This window comes from Ranitomeya variabilis, chromosome 4, assembly GCF_051348905.1.
Source record: "Ranitomeya variabilis isolate aRanVar5 chromosome 4, aRanVar5.hap1, whole genome shotgun sequence".
NCBI lineage: Eukaryota > Metazoa > Chordata > Amphibia > Anura > Dendrobatidae > Ranitomeya > Ranitomeya variabilis.
The window spans coordinates 72872427-72893944 of NC_135235.1; the positions used below are offsets into that span (position 1 = coordinate 72872427).

The 21518-nt window shown below is 47.7% G+C and overlaps 2 protein-coding genes across 17 annotated transcripts in view; one reads left to right on the top strand and one right to left on the bottom strand.

The window, feature by feature from the left end:
• Window positions 1–3871, bottom strand: part of WDR11 (WD repeat domain 11) — a 134288-nt gene extending 130417 nt beyond the window's left edge. For all 8 annotated transcript variants that reach the window (XM_077258730.1, XM_077258727.1, XM_077258731.1 and 5 more), the window contains exon 1: window positions 3740–3871. In XM_077258730.1, coding sequence (XP_077114845.1) covers window positions 3740–3825 — 86 coding nt within the window. In that variant the 5' untranslated portion in view covers window positions 3826–3871. The remainder of the gene's footprint in view (window positions 1–3739) is intronic.
• LOC143769817 (uncharacterized) overlaps window positions 3841–21518 on the top strand; it is a 205216-nt gene continuing 187538 nt past the window's right edge. For all 9 annotated transcript variants that reach the window (XM_077258733.1, XM_077258734.1, XM_077258740.1 and 6 more), the window contains exons 1-2: window positions 3841–4079; window positions 4597–4698. In XM_077258733.1, coding sequence (XP_077114848.1) covers window positions 3841–4079; window positions 4597–4698 — 341 coding nt within the window. The remainder of the gene's footprint in view (window positions 4080–4596; window positions 4699–21518) is intronic.

A 21518-nucleotide genomic window follows, 5' to 3' on the forward strand; every position in this document is an offset into this window, starting at 1 on the left:
AGTCAAGATGGGGTGCAGAGTGTACATTAATGAGAATAAAAGGAACTATTTTGAATTTACCAAATGGCTGCAATGAAACAGAGTGAAAAATTTAAAGGGGTCTGAATACTTTCCGTAACCACTGTATTTTTGGCTATAAAGCATGCAGACAATAGGGTTTGATACAGAATTTTGAAGTCGTTGGATTCTGCATCCTTTATGTAGAGGAGAATGCAAAATAGGTGAACAGTGCTTTGGTCGGACTGTAGCTCAGAAATGTTATCCGGAATTGTATCTTGCAGTCTAAGGCCTGTTTCACACGTCAGTGGCTCCGGTACGTGTGGTGACAGTTTTCTCACGTACCGGAGACACTGACACACATAGACATATTAAAATCAATGTGTCTCTGCACATGTCAGTGATTTTTCGCGTACCGTGTGTCCGTGTGCAAAACACGGAGACATGTCTACGTTTCTCCGGCAGCACGGTCCGCAAAGCGTCCCGCACACGTGCACAGTGTGCACTCTCCTCAGTGTGCATGTACCGCCGCAGGAGAAACAGCGCTAGAGTTCAGCGCTGTTCCCTGCTTATGGTGCTGAAGCCGGCATTCATTCCTTCTCCCCAGCAGCGTTCGCTGGAGAGAAGGAATGAAAAATCAAGTTTTTTTTATTTTTTTGTGTTTAAAATAAAGTTTGTGGTCACCTCCCACCCCCTGAACGCTCGCCCGCTTGCATTAAAATACTCACCCAGCTCCCGCGATGCCTCCTCTCAGCGCCAGCAGCTTGTCCTGTGTGAGAGGTCACGTGGTACCGCTTATTACAGTGATGAATATGCGGCTCCACCTCCCATAGGGTTGACCGCTCACACAGGACAAGCTGCCAGCGCTGAGAGGAGGCATCGTGGGAGCTGGGTGAGTATTTTAATGCAAGCAGGCAGGCACACAGGGGGTGGGAGGCAGGAGGTGACCACGAACTTTATTTTAAACACAAAAAAATTAAAAAAAACGTAATTTTTCATTCCTTCTCTCCAGCGAACGCTGCTGGGGAGAAGGAATGAATCCCGGCTTCAGCACCAAAAGCAGGGGACAGCGCTTAACTCTAGCGCTGTCTCTTGCACCGTCCGTGTGGTCCTCAGTCGGCACACGGCTGCCACACGTGTGCCACACTGATGTGCCACGTGAGCACACGGACACGGATAACTCCGGTACCAGAATTATCTGGACGTGTGAGACTGGCCTAATTTTGAGCACTTTCCATCAGGAGCCGCTTCACACAAGTGACTTTTTTTTTGCCACCAGACGACGTTTTTCAAAATCTGAAGTGGCAAAAAAAACCGCTCTAAAGTCTCAAGATATGAACAGCAAAGTGATTTTACAATCGAAATGGATAAAAGTGTTTTTCAAGTGATTTTCATGGTGTTTTCTGGAGAAAACCTTGTAGTGATTAAAAAAAAGGGTGAAAAGGCTGAAAAATACGGCGAGGGGAAAAAAAACCTTGAACTTCTTCTGGCTCTCATAGAATTACATTGTGACTTCTGGATCACCCAGCACACACTGGAGCAATCCGGCAGGTCACAACCTGCTGGTGACCGATTGGAGCGGTGCTGATAACAGAAGACGGCGGCTGATAAGTAGAAAACTAGGGGCAGGGACCTTACATTGGTGGCACCACTCCAGAACTGCAATAAATAAATACATTTTAAAAAAACCTGCTGATGTGATGTTTAAAGTTCACTGCAGGCAAATTTCTGTTGCAGATTTTCAGAGATGGGAAGTCTGACAGAAATAATTTGCAAAGTCCAAATGCACAGTTTGCTGCAGACTTGCAATAACTTGTATCCAGGGGATCTTCGGTCCTGAGTGGATGTTTTCTTATGGTAAATTCACACATTATGGACTTGCTGCAGACACTTCCTACAACGAACCCATAAGTATCTGCAGGAAAATCAGTAGTAGCTGAGGGGGATTTGGAAGGTGTGGGACAGGGGAGGGAGGAAGAGGGCAGGTACGGGACAGGGAATGGAGGAAAAGGGAAGGGAGGAAGAGGGCAGGTGCGGGAGGAAGAGGGGAGGGAGGAAGAGGGCAGGTGCCGGACAGGGGAGGGAGGAAGAGGGCAGGTGCCGGACAGGGGAGGGAGGAAGAGGGCAGGTGCGGGACAGGGGAGGGAGAAAGAGGGCAGGTGCGGGACAGGGGAGGGAGAAAGAGGGCAGGTGCGGGACAGGGGAGGGAGAAAGAGGGCAGGTGCGGGACAGGGGAGGGAGAAAGAGGGCAGGTGCGGGACAGGGGAGGGAGAAAGAGGGCAGGTGCGGGACAGGGGAGGGAGAAAGAGGGCAGGTGCGGGACAGGGGAGGGAGAAAGAGGGCAGGTGCGGGACAGGGGAGGAAGGAAGAGGGCAGGTGCGGGAGAGGGGAGGAAGGAAGAGGGCAGGTGCGGGACTGGGGAGGAAGGAAGAGGGCAGGTGCGGGACTGGGGAGGAAGGAAGAGGGCAGGGGCTGGACAGGGGAGGAAGGAAGAGGGCAGGTGCGGGACAGGGGAGGAAGGAAGAGGGCAGGTGCGGGACAGGGGAGGAAGGAAGAGGGCAGGTGCGGGACAGGGGAGGAAGGAAGAGGGCAGGTGCGGGACAGGGGAGGAAGGAAGAGGGCAGGTGCGGGACAGGGGAGGAAGGAAGAGGGCAGGTGCGGGACAGGGGAGGAAGGAAGAGGGCAGGTGCGGGACAGGGGAGGAAGGAAGAGGGCAGGTGCGGGACAGGGGAGGAAGGAAGAGGGCAGGTGCGGGACAGGGGAGGAAGGAAGAGGGCAGGTGCGGGACAGGGGAGGAAGGAAGAGGGCAGGTGCGGGACAGGGGAGGAAGGAAGAGGGCAGGTGCGGGACAGGGGAGGAAGGAAGAGGGCAGGTGCGGGACAGGGGAGGAAGGAAGAGGGCAGGTGCGGGACAGGGGAGGAAGGAAGAGGGCAGGTGCGGGACAGGGGAGGAAGGAAGAGGACAGGTGCGGGACAGGGGAGGGAGGAAGAGGGCAGGTGCGGGACAGGGGAGGAAGGAAGAGGGCAGGTGCGGGACAGGGGAGGAAGGAAGAGGGCAGGTGCGGGACAGGGGAGGAAGGAAGAGGGCAGGTGCGGGACAGGGGAGGAAGGAAGAGGGCAGGTGCGGGACAGGGGAGGAAGGAAGAGGGCAGGTGCGGGACAGGGGAGGAAGGAAGAGGGCAGGTGCGGGACAGGGGAGGAAGGAAGAGGGCAGGTGCGGGACAGGGGAGGGAGGAAGAGCCAGGTGCGGGACAGGGGAGGAAAGAAGAGGGCAGGTGCGGGACAGGGGAGGAAGGAAGAGGGCAGGTGGGGAACAGTGGAGGGAGGAAGAGGGCAGGTGCGGGACAGGGGAGGGAGGAAGAGCCAGGTGCGGGACAGGGGTGGGAGGGAGAGGGCAGGTGCAGGACCGCGAGGGGGGCAGGACTGAGCTCTCCTGTACAGAGCCGTCCCATCTGGAGCAAAGAGAATAATGCCAATATTTACGTGAAATGTGCGTTTTCTCACAGAGAGGAGGTGCGATCACAGTGTTGCCCTCATAAACTTTGTGACCCTCTCCTTGACTGCAGGTGACACCAGCTCTGCCCCATATCTCCCTACACCAGGCCCCTCATGTCCTCACAGGTGATCTGTGAGTCACTGTAACAAATGTGTCACATCACCATCCAAATCATCACACTCCTCACTAGGAGCCTGTGCACTGCAAAGCATGCTGGTACTTGTAGTCACTCAGACTTCGCACTCACCAGTCTAGCGCCCCCTTGTTGTGCAGAGTGAGAGCTCCGCTCAGTGTCCGGGTGGACAACTTAATATTCACAGTGAAGGGAATCATGGCCGGACGAGAGAGATGAATAACGACGAGCAAACAGATGACAGCGGAGGAGAAATACAAGTGGCTAAAGGACCTCTGCTGACGTCATGCCCATGTGACCAGATGATGTCGGCGGAAGGGGCGGGGTCTCTTTCTCTGTCATCGCCTGATACCCGGAAGTCGCGTTGTTCTGTGGCGGCTGAGGTAGCGGAGAGATGGCACGGTCACCGAGGAGCTGCAGGCTGGAGCGAGGGTCTCTGTGCACAGCGCTCAGTGTGAGGGGTCTGAGGGCAAAGATAAGTGGCTGTCCTACATGGGGCTGCGTGTTGGAGGGCGGCACGGGGTGATGGTGTGTGTGGCTGCTTTCTGTGGGTCTGCGCGGGAAGGGGGTGATGTTGCTTGCATGGGGTTGTGTGCTGGGCGGCTGATGTGGAGAAGAGGATATATATATATATATATATATATATATGTGGGGGCTGTATGTTGGGGGCTGTGTGGGGAATGGGGGGAGATGTTTTGTGTGTGGGGGGCTGCGTGCTGAAGGCTATTGTGTGATGTCACTTGTTGGGGGATCTGGAGGGAGGGACTGACATTATTTCCATGAGACTCTGCTGTAAGTTTTCCTCATTAATAGTATTGGGGGACACAGGATTTCAGGTTCACATCCGGCCGCCAGCTGTGTTATGTCTCCACATAGCGGGCTGTGTTCTGTGCTCGGACACCATGCTGCTCTGTTTTAGCCCTGTGTCCATTATGTCGAATCTGCTGCATGGTTTTTTTGTTTTGTTCTAGGAGTCGTGGATTATGCCGTGCCTCCACAGCAGTGCTCCGCCCGGCAGATGCCATTCCATCACCGGTCATCTCTTCAGCAGCGATGATCTCCCCACAATGCAGGTGAGAACACCGAAGAGGTGACCCTGCGGGCGTCCAATGGTGTCAGATGAGTATTATCCCTCCCCGTCTCCATTTCTGTTGGCTTCCTAGGTTCTGGTCCCCGGGGTCTCCTACCTTTTTATTTCCTTTCGGTAAGTCTTTTCCCTCCTTTCCAGTCCTCTGCTTTACAGCCCTTTCTGTACTGTGACACTTCTCTGGCTCTTTACCTGGGCTATGGTGTTTTTCTGCACCATCCTAGGAATCATTATGTGGTATGGGGCCCACCCAGGTCTCCTTCCTTCTCACCTTTTTTATTAGATTCTGGTCAACCAGAGTCGTCTTGCAAAATAAGGCTTTTATTGCAGCTAGATTGCAAATGTTGTTCTGCCTTTAGGGTATGTGCACACGTCAGGATTTCTTGCAGAAATTTCCTGAAGAAAACCGGAAATTTTCTGCAAGAAATCCGCATTTTTTTTGCGTTTTTTCCCGTTTTTTTATTTAGCATTTTGCAAGCGAAATTAGCTTGCAGAATGCTAAAGTTTTCCAAGCGAATCTGTAGCATCGCTTGGAAAACTGACTGACAGGTTGGTCACACTTGTCAAACATAGTGTTTGACAAGTGTGACCAACTTTTTACTATAGATGCTGCCTATGCAGCATCAATAGTAAAAGATAGAATGTTTAAAAATAATTAAAAAAAAATGGTTATACTCACCTGCAGACAACCGATCTCCTCAGCGGCGTCCGTTCCTATAGATGGTGTGTGTGTGCAGGACCTTCGATGACGTCGCGGTCACGCGACCAATCACAAGACCGCGACGTCATCGCAGGTCCTTCACACACACCATCTATAGGAACGGAAGCGGCAGCGTGCACCTGAGAGGCGGGAAGACTCCGGGGCCATCAGAGGGTGAGTATATGACTATTTTTTATTTTAATTCTTTTTTTTTTTACCACTTATATGGTGCCCAGTCCGTGGAGGAGAGTCTCCTCTCCTCCACCCTGGGTACCAACCGCACATGATCTGCTTACTTCCCGCATGGTGTGCGCAGCCCCGTGCGGGAAGTAAGCAGATCAATGCATTCCTAGGTGTGCGGAATCCCCGCAATTCCGCAAATTTAATGAACATGTTGCTTTTTTTTCCGCGATGCGATTTTTTTGTGGAAAAAAAATGCAACATTTGCACAAGAAATGCGGAATACACTGTAAATAATAGGAGGCACATGTAAGCGTTTTTTTCACGTTTTTATCATGTTTTTATCACATTTTTATAGCAAAAAAAACTCGAAAAATACTGAACGTGTGCACATGGCCTTAGTGTGTTATGATACCACACTGACCTCCCTCACCCAGCTTGGGGTCTGTGGGGAAGTTGGGTGTTGTGGGCTGAAGAGTGGGATTTTTATTCCCCCCCCCCTTAAGCAGTTTTCACACATTAATTCCTCCTATTTTGTTTCCTGGGCTCCAGCCAGTGTTTGCACTGCTACCAGCCTCCTTGTTGCCTCTCTTCTCCTGTCCTGGCACTCTTCCTTTCCTAAGCAAGTATCCAGACAGGAGACCCTGGTGTGTTCTGTCACCTTTGTTTTTTGCACGGTTTCACAGCTCCTGCACCTTTGCTGGTTAGCAGTAGTCTCCATCCTGGGCCTGTTTTTCATTTTTTCCACGCCTCTTATCTTTTTTTTTCTGGGAGTGCAGCATGCAGTGTCATTTCACATTTTCAGCTTGGGGGGGGGGGGGGGGGGTTGGGGGGGGGGTACATCGCTCCCTAAGCGAGGTCTGGATTACTCACGTGGACACTGATAAATACAGAAATCCAATTTTTCAGCAGTTTTTACAACTAAAGCGCTGGGGACTCGAGTACAAAAGGTTTTTGCTGTCATTGGCAATGATCTCCAATGTGGCTTAATTCTACATATTGATCTGTAAAGTTTATTGTTGTAATTTGTATATGTATAAATAGATTTATATCTTTTTCCTTGATGGTAGAATTATTTATGTTTTAATAAAGCTGTTTTTGAAAACTACGAGCTGAATTTTCATTTCTGTAATACTAAAGCTTCGTGTGACATTAGTGAGGAGTAACTGCACATCACATCTGTATCAGGTTGTGTTCACAAGGGTTATCCAAGCATGCTAATGAGCTAACCGAGTGACTTCAGCGTGCTCGAATAATATGTTCGACCTCCGTAATACATGCAGTGACTGCCTAACAAACAGATAATGGCCCCCATGCCTCTCCACACTTATGATGGTCCCAATACAACCCTGACACTAATGGCCTCCACTAGCCCTCTAACAGTATAATATCTCCCACACAGTATGATGGACCCCACAGAAACATTCACACTGTATAATTGTTCGCATACAGTATAATAGCCCTCCAAACAGTATAATGGTCCATACATAGCCCTGCACACAGTATAATAGCCCACATAGCGCTGCAAAAATTATAATGGCCTCCCACATAGCCCTGCAAACTGTACATCCAGGATGCTGGATGGGCTCCTTCGACTCACGGGCCCCATAGCAGCAGTGTGGTCTTCTGCCATTGGCGTTGCACTACTGCTTCCAGCAACTCCATTCTATTCACCTCACCACTGAACTGTCTAGATTTGAGTTGCTTCAGTGCGATCCACACAAGCAACTCCAATCTAGTGGGGAAAAATAGGAGAAACAGGTTATCTCGGACATATATGGAAGATCTGTACAGAGGAAACTTGCGGTGCCACTGGAAAAAGATATGTAGATAAATTCCGGCCTCCAAATCTTTGTAAAAACAATTTTTTTTAATTGAAATAATATTTAAGGTCACAAGTCCAGTAATCAGCTGTTGTAATGCAAGCTTTCAGACTGCTGACTTTATTTATTGCATATGTAATTGTGAATTGGTAAGCGACGTCTTTGATCAAAACCTGCAATGTACATGACCAATCACTGGGAAAGAAGGACGCAACGGGTAAAAAAGCAGATGAGTAAGAAATATTACAGCATGATAATCAAGGGCATATAAAGAAACCATGGGCTCCAGAAGAGCATATCTCACAACGTTTCAGCACTTACTGCATAGTTTTTCTCCTATTACAGCTGAAGGATGACAACAAACGTGATCCAAGCACGAGAAATACCCACAAAGGGAATTCCTACACAGTATCTTCCACATGCACAGTATGATGAATGTACTTTACCCACCTAGCAAACTATGGTGGCGCCAACACAGCCCTCCACATTGTATAATGGCCCCCACTGGCCCTCCAAACAATATGACGGCCCTGATAGCTATCCAAACAGTGCAATGCCCTCCAAACATTATAATTACTCCTACACAGGCGCCTCAATATAATATAATGTGCTCCACATAGCCTCTCAATAATGTAATGCCCCCCTCCTCCACATTGCCTTCCATATAATATAATGGTCCCCACATAGACCTCCATGCAATATAATGTAATGGGCATACCATTCTGTGCTGTTCCATATAATATAGTGACCCCTACAATGTACCCATTGATTAAAAGAAAAATACCTGTCCCCGCTGGTCCAGTCTCCTCAGTGTCTACTTTATCCCAATAGGTCTAGTATTAAACACTCATGGAGACCAAGTCCTTTAACCCAGTAGAATTTAGCTTTTCTATATAGAGCAGGCTAATCCTCAGTGGACAGAAGGATCTCGTCGTTAGAGCAGGCTAAATCCCAGTGGACAGAAAGACCTGGTCCTTTAAACCATCAGGTCTAGTATCAAAACACTTCTAGGGACCTAGTCCTTTAGCCCACTTGGATTTAGCTTTCTTATATACAGCAGGCAAAATCCCAGTGGAGAGAAGCATCTGGTTATTTAGAGCAACCTAAATCCTAGTGGACAGAAGGACCTAGTTCTTCAAAGCAGCCTAAATTCTAATGGAAAGAAGGATCTAGTCCTTTAGCTTCATTAAGTCTTATCCACTGAGGGGCAGTAATAAAATAGTGGGTGTTGATGAAACCTATAACCACCCTTGGGTCCCTTTCACATGGCTAATATTATTCTATGCATTCTCTTTGTTTTCTAACAGGTAGAATATATTCCGTTGTAGACTATGGACATATTTACAACTTTATTTTTTTGTGGACGATCAATCTGCAAATCAAAACTGAGACCGTTCCGTTTTGTAGATAAAGAATACCTCTTGAAATCAATGAGTCCATTAAAAACATGGACCGAGGCAACCATGTTGCTTGTACTGCTTCCTCCCATTGTCTAAAGGTAGGACAAGCTAGGCTAGGAAACATTTAGCTTTTTACTTTGAATATAAGAAAAATCCGTCACGCTGAAGAGAAAAACTGACACACCAACCAAATCGGTTGAAAATTTGAAAAAAAATAACTGATTAAAATCTTACATGTCAACGGGCCTTAGACTTTTATTAGATGTCAGTCACTTTTCATATATGCAAAAAAAAAAACAAAGTCTGATTTTGGTCAGTTTTTGCCATCAGAGTTTCATCAGTATTTCTCATGTGCAAAATAAATTGAAAAACTTATGATAACTCTGTGTAAAACAGACTGCACACGGATGGCAATGTGTGCTGTCAGTGATTTCACGGACCTGTAGACTTAACTGTAGAATCTTGAGCCATGACTTGGAGAAAAAAAGGACATGTGAAGTACCTCACAGATTTTACTGGGTATGTGTTCTATCCATGAAAAATATGGATATGACACAAACATGAAAAACAGACTTCTGAATGAGTCCTAAAACATGTTTTTGTAGGGTGTCGGCCCTTGCTAGGTAGTGAATGACACTGTGACTTTAACACTAGAAGTCTCAGAAATTTCGAGCTCCCCCCGGTTCCAAAGGTAGAAGCCTGGTAAAAGTTCCCACGCTCGAGTTCATATGAGGACATCCAGCAGAGGGCGCATCACCGCGACTCAAGGTAACTACAGGACATTCCCCTGCACTCCATTCATTCACAACATTTTACAGACAGGAGCGGGTGCATTAGCACAGCTCCTGGCTGTAAAATGATTTAACCCCTTCAGATGGATTTACATCGTGGGACTGACGGAACGACGGAAGGTATGGAATATTGTTGTTTGGTTTTTTTTTTACTTTATTTCAGGTGACAAGGGTCTTCAGGTGGATTACCAGTATAATAAAATATTAAAACACCCTGTGTCTTTATTTCATTAAAGTACTTTGTAATAATGTGTGTGTGTTTTTTTAACCATTTCGTACTTTTGGATTAATAATGGATAGGTGTCATAATTGACGCCTCTCCATTATTAATCTGGCTTAATGTCACCTTACAATAGCAAGGTGACATTAACCCTTCATTACCCCATATCCCACCGCTACACGGGAATGGGAAGAGAGAGGCCAAGTGCCAGAGTAGGTGCATCTTCCAGATGTGCCTTTTCTGGGGTGGCTGGGGGCAGATGTTTTTAGCCAGGGGGGCCAATAACCATGGACCCTCTCTAGGCTATTAATATCTGCCCTCAGTCACTGGCTTTACCACTCTGGCGGAGAAAATTGCGGGGGAGCCCACGCCAATTTTTTCATCGATTTAACCCTTTATTTTACAAGCTACAGCGCCCAAATTTTGCACATACACACTACTAACATTAGTAGTGTGGAATATGCAAAAAAAAAGGGATATGAGATGGTTTACTGTATGTAAACCATGTCTCATATCCTGTCGGGTTTGTGAAGGAGAAATGAAAAGCCGGCAATTGAATTACCGGCTTTTAGGATATCTAGCGCTGAATTAAATATAAATACAGTTATATATATAATCAATGACATATGTATATACTGCATATATGTTTTAACAAACATTTGAGCCGAAAAATCCATTAGATGTAGGTTTTGCAAGCCTGCGAGAAAATATCGCAGTACGGATGTCACACGGATAACTTGATGCGAGGAAATCGCATCATCGCATTGCACACGGATCACTGTTTTGGAAACATTTGGGCGATTCTCGTCCGTGTAAAACAGATTTTTATACGTTGTGTGTGTCCCCGGCCGAAGGGTGAGACAAACCTGACATTACAGACACATTGGGAGGTATTGAGATAGTCCGCTGTTTCTTTTTCCCTTTTTGGGATCGGCACTGTGGTCTGGGGAGCCTCGGTGGGCTCATTTCTTGCGGCCTTGTCATAGTGGCCGAACTGTCAGGGTCCGTGTGCCGCTGCTGCTGCATGGTTGCGGTTGGAAGGCCATGCCAGGGACCTGCTGCTGTTGCATGGTTGTGCGGAAGGCCATGCCTGGGTCCTGCTGCTGTTGCATGGTTGTGGTGCGAAGGCCATGCCAGGGTCCTGCTGCTGTTGCATGGTGTGGTGCGGAAAGCCATGCCAGGGTCCTGCTGCTGCATGGTGGAGGTCCAAGCAGGAGCCGCAGTTGTCATGGTGGTGGCAGCAGAGCTCTGCATTGAGGTCAAGCGTGACAGTGTTGGCATAGGTGATTATGCCGCCACTGTCTGCTGAAAATACCGACTCTGCTGCATAGCCTGCATGTAAGCAGCATTGCAGGCCTGCATGACACTAAGCTGGAGATCAGGAGTAAGCTGTTCCGACATGCCCTGTTCAATTTGATTGAAAAAATGATGTGCTGGCCTCTGGAGGTCGGCTTTTACTTGGTCAAGGCTTTTGGTGACCTGGATACGTGTATTCATATTGTTTATGGCACTATCCAGTCGGTCACTCATTGCCAAGACCGAGCTCAAGTGCAAAAACTTGGGCATGAGTGACCTGTCTGAGGTCCTCTGCCGGGAAGAGCCCCCCAAAAAAGAGGCAGAGGACTGGGACAGGGGAACACCTGATGGACCAGCTTCCTGGTCTCCAGTCTGTGTGGCAGGCCCACTTGCTGCTGGAAGGCTGGGACGGGTCCATGGCTGTTTGAGGAAGGACCGCTCCAGAACCAGGGTCGAGAGTGCTGCTCCATGTGCTGTGAAAAAAAAGAAAAAAAACCACATTACTACCAAACATTTACGATAGTAAAGCGCCAACTCCTGTGGAATAGAAAAATACAGATTAGGCAATCCAACACAACCCATTACACCACAAACAATACTTACGTTATCTGGGCAAGGATCGGTCTCAAAAATGCAAGGATGCAATGATACTTGTATTTGTGGATCCTTGCTCCAGAACCACTAGGAACACAGCTCTCTTGATGAAGGTCCTTGTTGAATCGATCCTTCATCGAACACCAACGTGTTTTGACTTTGAGCGCTGTTGAAAAATATAAATAATGGTTACACAATGCACTTTTGACCGTGATCACACAACTGTGTGTAATGACAGAAACTCTCAGGAGTTTCTCTCATCACACACAGTTGTGTGATCCTGGCCAAGGTCACTGCTGCAACACACCGCATTGCAATACTTACAAAATACATTTCGGACCCGAGTTGGGGCGTTGTCCCAGCCATCCCACATCGCTTTGGCCACCTCATTCCATAGCCGCCTGATCGTCACGTCCGAGTGCTGCAGAACCCGGGTGTCCCACAACGGGACTCGCTGTTGGACCAGGGAGATTAGGAGGTCATTTTCAATGAGGTCCTCATCCCGTTCTGGAACCTAAAAAATAAATAAAGACATTAATGTAGGAGACAATAACATAAGGAAAAGAAAGAAAACAGACAGAAAACTGTCATGAATATTGAAAATCAAGAAAAACAGGAGTCAAGAAGAAAAAGGTAAAGAAAGAGGAATGTAAAGAAATGAACATTCAAGAATAGTAAAGTGAGGATACAATAAACAGTCAGCCAGGTATACTACACGCTGCCGCCTTGCCACCCAACCGTGAACCCGCTGCTCCTGCTCAACCTCTGCTGCAGTGGAAGAAGTGCTCTAAAAAAAGGAAAAAAAAATTGTCACATGTGTAGATGTGACAGTGAATACTTACTAATCTGAGGAGGTGAGTACTCATTTCACTGAGATGTTCGGCTTGTGCAGGCCCAGGCCGTTGCTCCTCCTCAGAAGAAGATGACATTCTGATGCATGCAGAAAGAAAAAAATGCCATAAATTAGGACATATAGAGACAGAAAATAGAAAATAAAGACATTGGCTAGGATATACTCACATTGTTCAGTGTCTTGTTTCCTCCAAGGTTCTTGCCTGCATCTGCTGGTTAATCAGTGTCTAGACATGTTTTTCTGTGGTGCAACGCTTGGGTTCACAAACGCATGTGCTTGCGAACGCATGCGTTCTCCTAGACCGTAATGCGTTTTTTTGCCGCATTCCTTCCGCTAACATCCGCATACATTTCTAGGCTGCAAATTGATGCCTCTAAAATTACTACATGTAGCGTTTACCGTTCCAAACCTCAGACGACGAAATGACGCATGCGTCGTCTAACGCGGCAAAACGCAACCGATAACAGACACCTGTGTCCCTAATGTTAAAGTTAGGAATACACAACGCATGCGGATGATTGCGGAAGAAACGCTGCGTACATAACCGCAAATGTGAAACCAGCCTAAGTTTTCCCAGTTTTTTGTGGCAAAATTAGGGGTCTCGGTTTATACTCGGGTCGGCTTATACTCGAGTATATACAGTACCTTGTAATGTCTTCACATCCTGTTCTGTCCTGATGTGTCTGAATCCCAGTATTCCAAGCGGCGGAAGTTCACCGACCTACATATTGGAACACCCAAGTGATGGATGTCTCAATATGGAAGCTGCTGGTGGTACCAGCCTCTTGCGCGGTACCACCAGTGGAACACCATCGCACCACACACACAAGCACACACTGTATATCCCGTGCGCACCACACACACACTGTATACGCCATACGCACCACACACACACTGTATACGCCGTACGCACCACACACACACACACTGTATACGCCATACGCACCACACACACTAATAGCCGAACGCACCAGACACACTTTATTCCGTACGCACCACACACTGCATACAATGTACGCTGCCTCTTGTGCAGTGCCACCAGTGGAACACCGTCGCACCACACACACAAACACACTGTATATGCCGTACGCACCACCCACACATACATACATACACACTCCATACGCCATACACACCACACACACACACATACTGTATACGCGTACGCAGCCTCTTGCGCGGTACCACCAGCGGAACACCGTCGCAAACGCGCCGCCGCCAGGATCAGCTGAATGATTCACTGACCGCCGCCATTTTTGTACAGGAGAAGCACATGCGCAGTGGTGGAGTGAGAGAGTGAGCAGACAAGGGGGAGAACACATGGGGTACACAGGTCAAAGAAGAGATGACATGAGAGGAGAAGATAGCAGATGGGGAGAGAGAAAGTGCACAGGTGGTGAGAGAGACAGTACAGGGGGGAGAAAGCTCAAACGGGACAGCACATGAGGGGAGAACACAGCACAGGAAGGAGAGAGACAGCAGACAAGGGGGATAGCACATGGGGTAGACAGGTCAAAGAAGAGCACAGACGGGAGAAGTCAGCACATAGGGAAAGAGAGTGGATAGGTGGGTGAGCACATGGGGGGAGAGATTCTCAATGCTGCAAAGCCTGCCCCCTACGTGACATTACCACCCTCCTGATGCGATAGCATCGGGCCTCCATCTAGTAATTTTTATGATTTGCTATGTCGCTTGCCCCATGTAGGCCATTGCAGTAGCTTAGGTATCCATGGTTATAACTACTAATAGCTTACTGTCACTAAATGAGTGGTCGTAACCCTGGATAGCTAAGATACTTCAATGGCCTACATGGGGTAAGCGACATAGCTAATGAGAAGAACTATGCTACATTTCTAATTGGAGGTATTTGCTAATAATATTATTGTCCATTGGCTATCATTACACACAAAAGATACAGTTATAAATCGGCTCCTATGAAAGAGTCAGTGGCACGCACCCAGTGCAGATTCAGGTCCCCCTTTTATTATTGCCTCCTGATAGCGGCCACCGCTCGCAGGACTGATACACCTAGAGAGGCTTCAGAGAGGAGGAGCGGATCCTGTCTTCAGTGCGTCACAGAATAGAATATCACTCCTGACATTCACCTACTTTGTGATGCACTGAAGACAGTAGGGGCACGTAATGGACCCACTCCTCTCTGAAGCCGTTCCCTACAGTCCTGGGTGCATCAGTGTAGTGAGCGGCAACTGCTGTTTGCCCTCCGCTGACTCCTGCATTGCCCGTGTGCACACATGTAGGTGGGAAGCCACCACACATCACATTTTTATCCATTTTAGGGTTGTCACACTGAAGCATCGCAGGTCTGGGCACCTCTGTTGTAAAGAGCATGTCTGTGTTTAAAGGAGTCATGCACTGCTAGACAACTGTTAAAAGCTATCGGTGGCTTAATTTAAGGAAGAAAAAGATCCTACAAGTCTGCTGGATCGGTGACTTTTTCCCACTCTGAGGTCTGTGTCCCCCAGTGATCTCATGGCATTATTATTATGTCACTCGAGTGCTGTAACCCTTCAAATTTCACATTTCAAGCAGATGGAGCAGTTACGTTTTAGAAACTGCGAGCACTGCTGCCTATCAATGGCCACTAGTTTGCTGCAGCATTCATATGACCTAAACAATCTCATGGCTCTGAGCAGAGGTGTGGTGCTGGTGTGGGAGGTAAGTATACTTAATGTTAACTTATTAATAGAGTTGAGCGACTTTTACTTTTTTCGGATCGAGTCGGGTTTCGCGAAAATGCAATCCAATGCAAGTCAATGGGGAATCAAAGTCGGCAGTGAGTGGAGGACAGGAAAACACCTACAGTGCCCATTTTAATGCCAAAAACATCAATTCTTATTACTTAAGCTTGTCAATCTTAATTTACTTTATAATAATAGTTAGGCATTGAAAACTGGGGGTCATTTGGCTAAAGTTGTGGGGGGTAGGGCTGGCTCAAGATTTTTGTTGGCCCAGGAAACGCGGAATACGTCACGGCGGTGGAGCAGGGAGAGGTAAGTATTTCAACTTTGCAAGTGCTGTGATCCTGAGCAAGCAGAGGGGGCCCACTCGTTGGCACTGGCACAGGGCCCCTCATAGTACGGCAGTGTGTTTGACAGCGGGTGGCGCCTCCCACCAGCAGAGACACTTTTGCGTACTATGAGGGGCCCTGTGCCAGTGACATCGCTAACGAGTATGCCCCCCCCACCTGATGAAGGAACCTGCACTTTCATCTGCACCTTCCTCTTTGTCCCCGTGTAAGGTGGTATAGTATGCGGGAAGGGGAACCTGACTTTCAGCAGGGTCAGATTCTGGCTGTGTAGAGTGCAAGGGGAATGTAGTGGTCTGGGTCAATGTACCAGCAGACTCATCTAGCAGTGGCTGGGTAATGGGCAGGATGAGGAGGAAACACAGATATAGGCCCAAATAATAAAGTAGGCTAAATGCAGTTCAAAATTGGTAACAGGACTAAACAGGCGGCATTGCTTTGTTCAGTGGAGGAAAACTGTAATGAGTGGCAGACACAGTGTAATAATTATAGGGGATTACTCAGGAGACTCTTTGCGTGGAACAAGACAACTACAGGACTGTTGTGAATTCCGTTCTCGGACTCCCTCCGGTGGTCATAAATGGTACTTCGGTGAGTTCTGTCCTTGGACTCCCTCTAGTGGCTTTGAGTGGAACTGCTGGTCCTTGAGGTTGGCTTTCTTAGCTGCCCTCGTTTATTGCTATGCTGGCTTCTCTATTTAACTCCACTCAGATCGTTACTTCATGCCAGCTGTCAATGTCTCAGTATTGGTTCAGATCTCTCTTGGACTTCTCAGATGACCTGTCGACTCCAGCAGAAGCTAAGTTCCTGCTAGTTCATTTGTGTTACTGCTAATTCTAGTCCAGCTTGCTATCATGATATTTCCTTGCTAGCTGGAAGCTCTGGGGATGCAGAGTTGCACCTCCACACCGTGAGTCGGTGTGGAGGTCTTTTTGCATACTCTGTGTGGTTTTTGTAGTTTTTTGTGCTGACCGCATAGTTCCCTTTTCTATCCTCTGACTATTTAGTAAAGACTGGCCTCCTTTGCTAAAACCTGTTTCATTCTTGTGTTTGTGACTTTCCTCTAAACTCACCGTCAATATATGTGGGGGCTGCCTTTTCCTTTGGGGAATTTCTCTGAGGCAAGGTAAGGCTTCTATTTCTATCTTTAGGGGTAGTTAGCTCTTAGGCTGTGAAGAGGCGTCTAGGGAGAGTTAGGTATGCTCCACGGCTATTTCTAGTGTGTGTGATAGGAGTAGGGTTTGCGGTCAGCAGAGTTCCCACTTCCCCAGAGCTTGTCCCGATTCCTAGTTTAACCATCAGGTCATTCCGGGTGCACCTAACCACCAGGTCCATAACAGTACAGCTGGCCCGCAAAGTGTTAATGCATCTCAAAAGAGGGATAAGAGAAGTTCTGAACCCATTTTTTTTTCTTTGCAGTGTGTTTTGTCTCTCTTTTCCCCTTAACCTCTGGGTGGTTCAGGACTCAGGTGTAGATATGGATATTCAAGGTCTGTCCTCTTGTGTGGATCAACTTACTGCAAGGGTACAAAGCATTCAAGATTATGTAGTTCAGAATCCGATGTTAGAGCCTAGAATTCCTATGCCTGATTTGTTCTCTGGGGATAGATCTAAGTTTCTGAATTTCAAAAATAATTGTAGACTGTTTCTTGCTTTGAAACCCCGCTCCTCTGGTGACCCCATTCAGCAAGTAAAAATTATTATTTCTTTGTTACGTGGCGACCCTCAAGACTGGGCATTCTCCCTTGCGCCAGGAGATCCTGCATTGCTTAATGTAGATGCGTTTTTTCTGGCGCTTGGATTGCTTTATGACGAACCGAATTCAGTGGATCAGGCAGAGAAAATCTTGCTGGCTTTGTGTCAGGGTCAGGATGAAGCGGAGGTATATTGCCAGAAGTTTAGAAAATGGTATGTGCTTACTCAATGGAATGAGTGTGCCCTGGCAGCAATTTTTAGAAAGGGTCTTTCTGAAGCCCTTAAGGATGTTATGGTGGGGTTCCCCATGCCTGCTGGTTTGAATGATTCAATGTCCTTGGCCAGTCAAATTGATCGACGTTTGCGCGAGCGCACTGTTGAGCACCATTTGGCGGTGTCCTCTGAGCACAGGCCTGAGCCTATGCAATGTGATAGGACTTTGACCAGAGCTGAACGGCAAGAACATAGGCGTCAGAATGGGCTGTGTTTTTACTGTGGTGACTCCAGTCATGCTATCTCTGATTGTCCTAAGCGCACTAAGCGGTTTGCTAGGTCTGTCACCATTGGTACTGTACAGCCTAAATTTCTTTTGTCAGTTACTCTGATTTGCTCTTTGTCGTCCTACTCTGTTATGGCATTTGTGGATTCAGACGCTGCCCTGAATTTGATGGACTTGGAGTTTGCCAGGCGCTGCGGTTTTCCCTTGGAGTCTTTGCAGCACATCCTATTCCATTGAGGGGAATTGATGCTACGCCTTTGGCCAAGAATAAACCTCAGTACTGGACTCAGCTGACCATGTGCATGGCTCCTGCACATCAGGAAGATATTCGCTTTTTGGTGTTGCATAATTTGCATGATGTGGTCGTGTTGGGTTTGCCATGGCTACAGATTCATAATCCAGTATTGGATTGGAAATCAATGTCTGTGTCTAGTTGGGGTTGTCAAGGGGTACATGGCGATGTTCCGTTGATGTCAATTTCTTCTTCCACTCCTTCTGAAGTCCTTGAGTTCTTGTCGGATTACCGGGATGTATTTGATGAGCCCAAATCCAGTGCTCTACCTCCTCATAGGGACTGTGATTGTGCTATTAATTTGATCCCTGGTAGTAAGTTTCCTAAGGGCCGACTCTTCAATTTATCTGTGCCAGAACACGCCGCTATGCGGAGTAATATAAAGGAGTCCTTGGAGAAAGGGCATATTCGCCCGTCTTCGTCACCGTTGGGAGCAGGGTTCTTTTTTGTGGCCAAGAAGGATGGTTCTCTGAGACCCTGTATAGATTACTGCCTTCTCAATAAAATCACGGTCAAATTTCAGTACCCTTTACCCCTGCTGTCAGATTTGTTTGCTTGGATTAAGGGGGCTAGTTGGTTCACCAAGATAGATCTGCGAGGGGCGTATAATCTTGTGCGTATTAAACAGGGCGATGAATGGAAAACAGCATTTAATACGCCCGAGGGCCATTTTGAGTACCTGGTGATGCCTTTTGGGCTTTCTAATGCTCCATCTGTGTTTCAGTCCTTTACGCATGACATCTTCCGAAAGTATCTGGATAGATTCATGATTGTATATTTGGATGATATTTTGGTCTTTTCGGATGATTGGGAGTCTCATGTTAGGCAGGTCAGAATGGTATTCCAGGTCCTTCGTGCTAATTCCTTGTTTGTGAAGGGGTCTAAATGTCTCTTCGGAGTTCAGAAGGTTTCCTTTTTGGGCTTCATTTTTTCCCCTTCTACTATCGAGATGGATCCTGTTAAAGTTCAGGCCATTTATGATTGGACTCAACCTACATCTGTGAAGAGCCTTCAGAAATTCCTGGGCTTTGCTAATTTTTACCGTCGCTTCATCGCTAATTTTTCTAGTGTGGTTAAACCTTTGACTGATTTGACAAAGAAAGGTGCTGATGTGGTGAATTGGTCCTCTGCGGCCGTTGAGGCTTTTCAGGAGTTGAAACGTCGCTTTTCTTCGGCCCCTGTGTTGCGTCAGCCAGATGTTTCGCTCCCTTTTCAGGTCGAGGTTGATGCTTCTGAGATTGGAGCAGGGGCTGTTTTGTCTCAAAGAAGTTCGGATGGCTCTGTGATTAAGCCATGTGCTTTCTTTTCTAAAAAGTTTTTGCCTGCTGAGCGTAATTATGATGTTGGCAATCGGGAGTTGATGGCTATGAAGTGGGCATTCGAGGAGTGGCGACATTGGCTTGAGGGAGCCAAGCACCGCGTGGTGGTCTTGACGGATCACAAGAATCTGACTTATCTCGAGTCTGCCAAACGGTTGAATCCTAGACAGGCTCGATGGTCGCTGTTTTTCTCCCGTTTCGATTTTGTGGTCTCCTACCTTCCGGGTACTAAGAATGTGAAGGCTGGTGCCCTTTCTAGGAGTTTTGTGCCTGATTCTCTGGGAGTCCCTGAGCCGGCTGGTGTTCTCAAAGAGGGGGTAATTTTGTCTGCCATCTCCCCTGATTTGCGGCGGGTGCTGCAGGAGTTTCAGGCTGATAGACCTGACCGTTGTCCAGCGGAGAAACTATTTGTCCCTGATAGATGGACTAGTAGAGTTATCTCTGAAGTTCATTGTTCGGTGTTAGCTGGTCATCCTGGGATTTTTGGTACCAGAGATTTGGTGGCTAGGTCCTTTTGGTGGCCTTCCTTGTCACGGGATGTGCGTTCTTTTGTGCAGTCCTGTGGGACTTGTGCTCGGGCCAAGCCCTGCTGTTCTCGTGCCAGTGGGTTACTTTTGCCCTTGCCGGTCCCAAAAAGGCCCTGGACGCACATTTCCATGGATTTTATTTCTGATCTCCCTGTCTCTCAAAGGATGTCTGTCATCTGGGTGGTCTGTGATCGCTTTTCTAAGATGGTCCATTTGGTACCCCTGCCTAAATTGCCTTCCTCCGCTGATTTGGTCCCATTATTTTTTCAGCATGTGGTTCATTTGCATGGCATTCCGGAGAACATTGTGTCGGACAGAGGTTCCCAGTTTGTCTCTAGGTTTTGGCGGTCCTTTTGTGCGAAGATGGGCATTGATTTGTCTTTTTCTTCGGCTTTCCATCCTCAGACAAATGGCCAAACCGAACGAACCAATCAGACTTTGGAGACCTATCTGAGATGCTTTGTTTCTGCTGATCAGGATGATTGGGTGACCTTCTTGCCTTTGGCTGAGTTCGCCCTTAATAATCGGGCTAGTTCGGCTACTTTGGTTTCGCCTTTTTTTTGCAATTCTGGTTTTCAATCTTCGTTTTTCTTCGGGGCAGGTTGAGCTTTCTGACTGTCCTGGTGTGGATTCTGTGGTGGACAGGTTGCAGCAAATATGGACTCACGTGGTCGACAATTTGACGTTGTCCCAGGAGAAGGTTCAACGTTTCGCTAACCGCCGTCGCTGTGTTGGTCCCCGACTTCGTGTTGGGGATTTGGTTTGGTTGTCTTCTTGTTATGTTCCTATGAAGGTTTCTTCTCCTAAGTTTAAGCCTCGTTTCATTGGTCCTTACAAGATTTCTGAAATTCTTAATCCTGTGTCATTTCGTTTGGTCCTTCCATCTTCTTTTGCCATCCATAATGTGTTCCATAGGTCGTTGTTGCGGAGATATGTGGCGCCTATGGTTCCCTCCGTTGATCCTCCTGCTCCGGGGTTGGTCGAGGGGGAGTTGGAGTATGTGGTAGAGAAGATTTTGGATTCTCGTATTTCAAGACGGAAGCTTCAGTACTTGGTTAAATGGAAGGGCTATGGTCAGGAGGATAATTCCTGGGTTGTTGCCTCCGATGTCCATGCTGCCGATTTGGTTCGTGCCTTTCACTTGGCTCGTCCTGATCGGCCTGGGGGCCCTGGTGAGGGTTCGGTGACCCCTCCTCAAGGGGGGGTACTGTTGTGAATTCCGTTCTCGGACTCCCTCCGGTGGTCATAAATGGTACTTCGGTGAGTTCTGTCCTTGGACTCCCTCTAGTGGCTTTGAGTGGAACTGCTGGTCCTTGAGGTTGGCTTTCTTAGCTGCCCTCGTTTATTGCTATGCTGGCTTCTCTATTTAACTCCACTCAGATCGTTACTTCATGCCAGCTGTCAATGTCTCAGTATTGGTTCAGATCTCTCTTGGACTTCTCAGATGACCTGTCGACTCCAGCAGAAGCTAAGTTCCTGCTAGTTCATTTGTGTTACTGCTAATTCTAGTCCAGCTTGCTATCATGATATTTCCTTGCTAGCTGGAAGCTCTGGGGATGCAGAGTTGCACC